We start from the raw sequence: 2471 nt of genomic DNA, 5'->3' as shown, positions 1-2471 counted from the left end.
ACACACACACACACACACACACACACACACACACACACACACACACAACATATATCACTACTCTTCCTCTATCTTCTGCTGCTCCACAGCTGGACGTAGCCATGCTAGCAAAATGATCTGCTATCATCATAAACAGAAATCAGTTAACTCTCTACATTAAAGAATCTGTTCAACCAAAGTACAAAAAAAACATGTTTTCTCACTTATCCCCAGTGCTGCTAAACATGCAGATAGTTTTGGTTATATTTGCCCAAGTTTTGCACCTTTGACATTTTTTGCCTCTACCAAATCTGTGGTGCTCACAGCATTGAAAAAAATCATCAGCAACGTATCTCTCAAGAAACAATGTCCAAATTTACTTTGGGCAATCCAGTTTTCATCTAAAGGCATATTTAGACTGTGTGACAACAGTTATGGTTTAACCTTATTGCTTGTCACACTGTGAGGTAGAACATGTTGTGGAACCTTTCACAGATGCTTCTATGTATAAGCCTGTATGCTGGGTTCTAGGATGAACCCTGAAAGGGTTACAGTGAGAGCCTTTATAAAATGTTCTGGACCAAAAAGAGTTCTCCCATGGGAACCGTATAGCGCCGTTATTTCCAAGAGTGTAGAGATAGTCCCTGCGAAAACTGCTGACAGCATGTTCTGTGTATTATCTAAAGAAACAATGACAATGTTCCTGGACAGAGATGCTGCTATTGATATTTAAAAATGCAATTAAAAATGATCTGCATGCCTACATATAACTAGAGGTAAATGAGAAAATCAGTTTTTGTAAGTTGGATGAACTAGCCCTTTAATTTCCCTGCATATTTCAACAGCCTGCCTTGTCTGTCAGCTCTGACATTCACCTTTTAAACCCTTTTATTCAAATGTCTGCAGCTGATCTCTCTGAGCTCTGACTCTTGCTCCTCCCTGCCATTTATCTCCATTCGATAAATCACCTACTTCCTCAAGGGGCATTCAACGCATTACCTTGACACAAAAAGACTGCGTGTCATGCTTAGTCTCATTTTGCAGGTGATAGCGTGTGTGTGTGTGTGTGTGTGTCCTGCACTTACGGGGTCTGATTATGAGAACATGACTGATGTGAAAGGTGCATGCTGTTCTATTAAAATGTGGCAGCTCTCTCCATGCTCCAGTGCATCAACAAACTTGCCTCGTGTGTGTGCTACCACAGCTGAGGCATACAATACTGGCATCTCGTGTGACATACAGTAACGTCTGAACATGCCCCCGGGTTTGTCTGAGGTGACAACCAATGTGAGTGGGATCCCTCATCTGCAGTTGCAACACATAGCTTAGCTGCTGTAAAAGTGTTAGCGCTGCACCATGCCTTGTTTCTGTCATGCTGTATCCCTCGGGCTACGCTTTAAGTCTGTCACTTGCTCTCTCTCAAGAGTATTATGTGTGTGTGTGCGCATATCAGCCAGCCTGCTGTAATAGCAGAACAGTACTGCCAGCGTTATAAAGGTGTGCATAGAGACAAAGAGAGGAGGGGAGGCTCCCGGGCTGGTGGGGACTGACCTTACTTCCCGAGTCCTTGGGTCCACACTCCCCTTTATCGTACCACCATTTGTTTTTCAGTTTGTCTAAGACTCCTGCTTCACTCAGTTTCAATACGGCAAGGTTTACAGGCGTTCTTCAAATCACGGGGGGCGGGGAAGGGTGGGGTGGGGAAAATAACATAAATAACATCATAGGACATGTTATTTTATGTTATTCAATCAGAAGAAGCCCAACAAGAGCAGCTCAGTACTCTTCACAAAGTGACGAAGCCGGGAAGGGGCCCCACTTGTGCTACATGTCTCTTTGCTCATTGGTTGAGATAGTGGTTTACAGGGTCGGGTTTATTGGGAGATATTAAGGGGATGGGGGCCGAGCTAACAGACATATGTGGGGCCCCGGCTGCATCGCTTTTCTGGAACAGGCACATGCTGCCGGGACTTTTTTTTTACAACAATCACAGAGGCCAGTACTGTCAACCCAAAACTATTGGCTCAGAAAAAGTGCTTTATGCTTAGTAGTACACTTAAACACCTAATATGGGGCTTTCATGTTCTAAGATACTTATTTTAAGCAGTAGTTTTACTTTTCCAATCTATCGCTACACAAGCGAATATTTCTACTTCGACAGTACTCGCTCTCCTCTTGGGATTAAACGTTTCCTAGTCACTATACTGTAGGGGTCGACCCGGCAGATGCTCCTGTTACCAACAAAACACATTTCTCTTTTACCCACATCAAGGTCACATGGGCATAGCGACATAGCGGCTAACCTTCTCGCCACCGCCTCCGCTGCCACACTCTCCTTTGTCGTACCACCACTTGTTTTTCAATTTGTCCAACAGGCCTTGCTCATTGAGTTTTAACACTGCCAGGTTAACTGCACTTCTTGAAAACGATAAAACATATTTGGTGAGAGGGGGTGAGTATGCTGTCCAATTTGGGAGGGAAGGAAGAGGGGG

At 44.2% G+C, this 2471-nt stretch overlaps 1 protein-coding gene across 1 annotated transcript in view; it reads right to left on the bottom strand.

Moving 5' to 3' along the window:
- The window catches only part of gria4b (glutamate receptor, ionotropic, AMPA 4b), a 54468-nt gene that overhangs the window by 4848 nt on the left and 47149 nt on the right, over positions 1–2471 (bottom strand). The window contains exon 13 of the mRNA XM_031868983.1: positions 2283–2397. Within this exon, the coding sequence (XP_031724843.1) occupies positions 2283–2397 (115 nt within the window). The remainder of the gene's footprint in view (positions 1–2282; positions 2398–2471) is intronic.

The sequence above is a fragment of the Anarrhichthys ocellatus genome, unplaced genomic scaffold (genome assembly GCF_004355925.1).
Source record: "Anarrhichthys ocellatus isolate YVR2014 unplaced genomic scaffold, GSC_Weel_1.0 scaffold45, whole genome shotgun sequence".
In the NCBI taxonomy this organism is placed as follows: domain Eukaryota; kingdom Metazoa; phylum Chordata; class Actinopteri; order Perciformes; family Anarhichadidae; genus Anarrhichthys; species Anarrhichthys ocellatus.
Note: the sequence above shows the minus strand (reverse complement) of the source record. Positions and strands in the feature narration are given on the sequence as shown.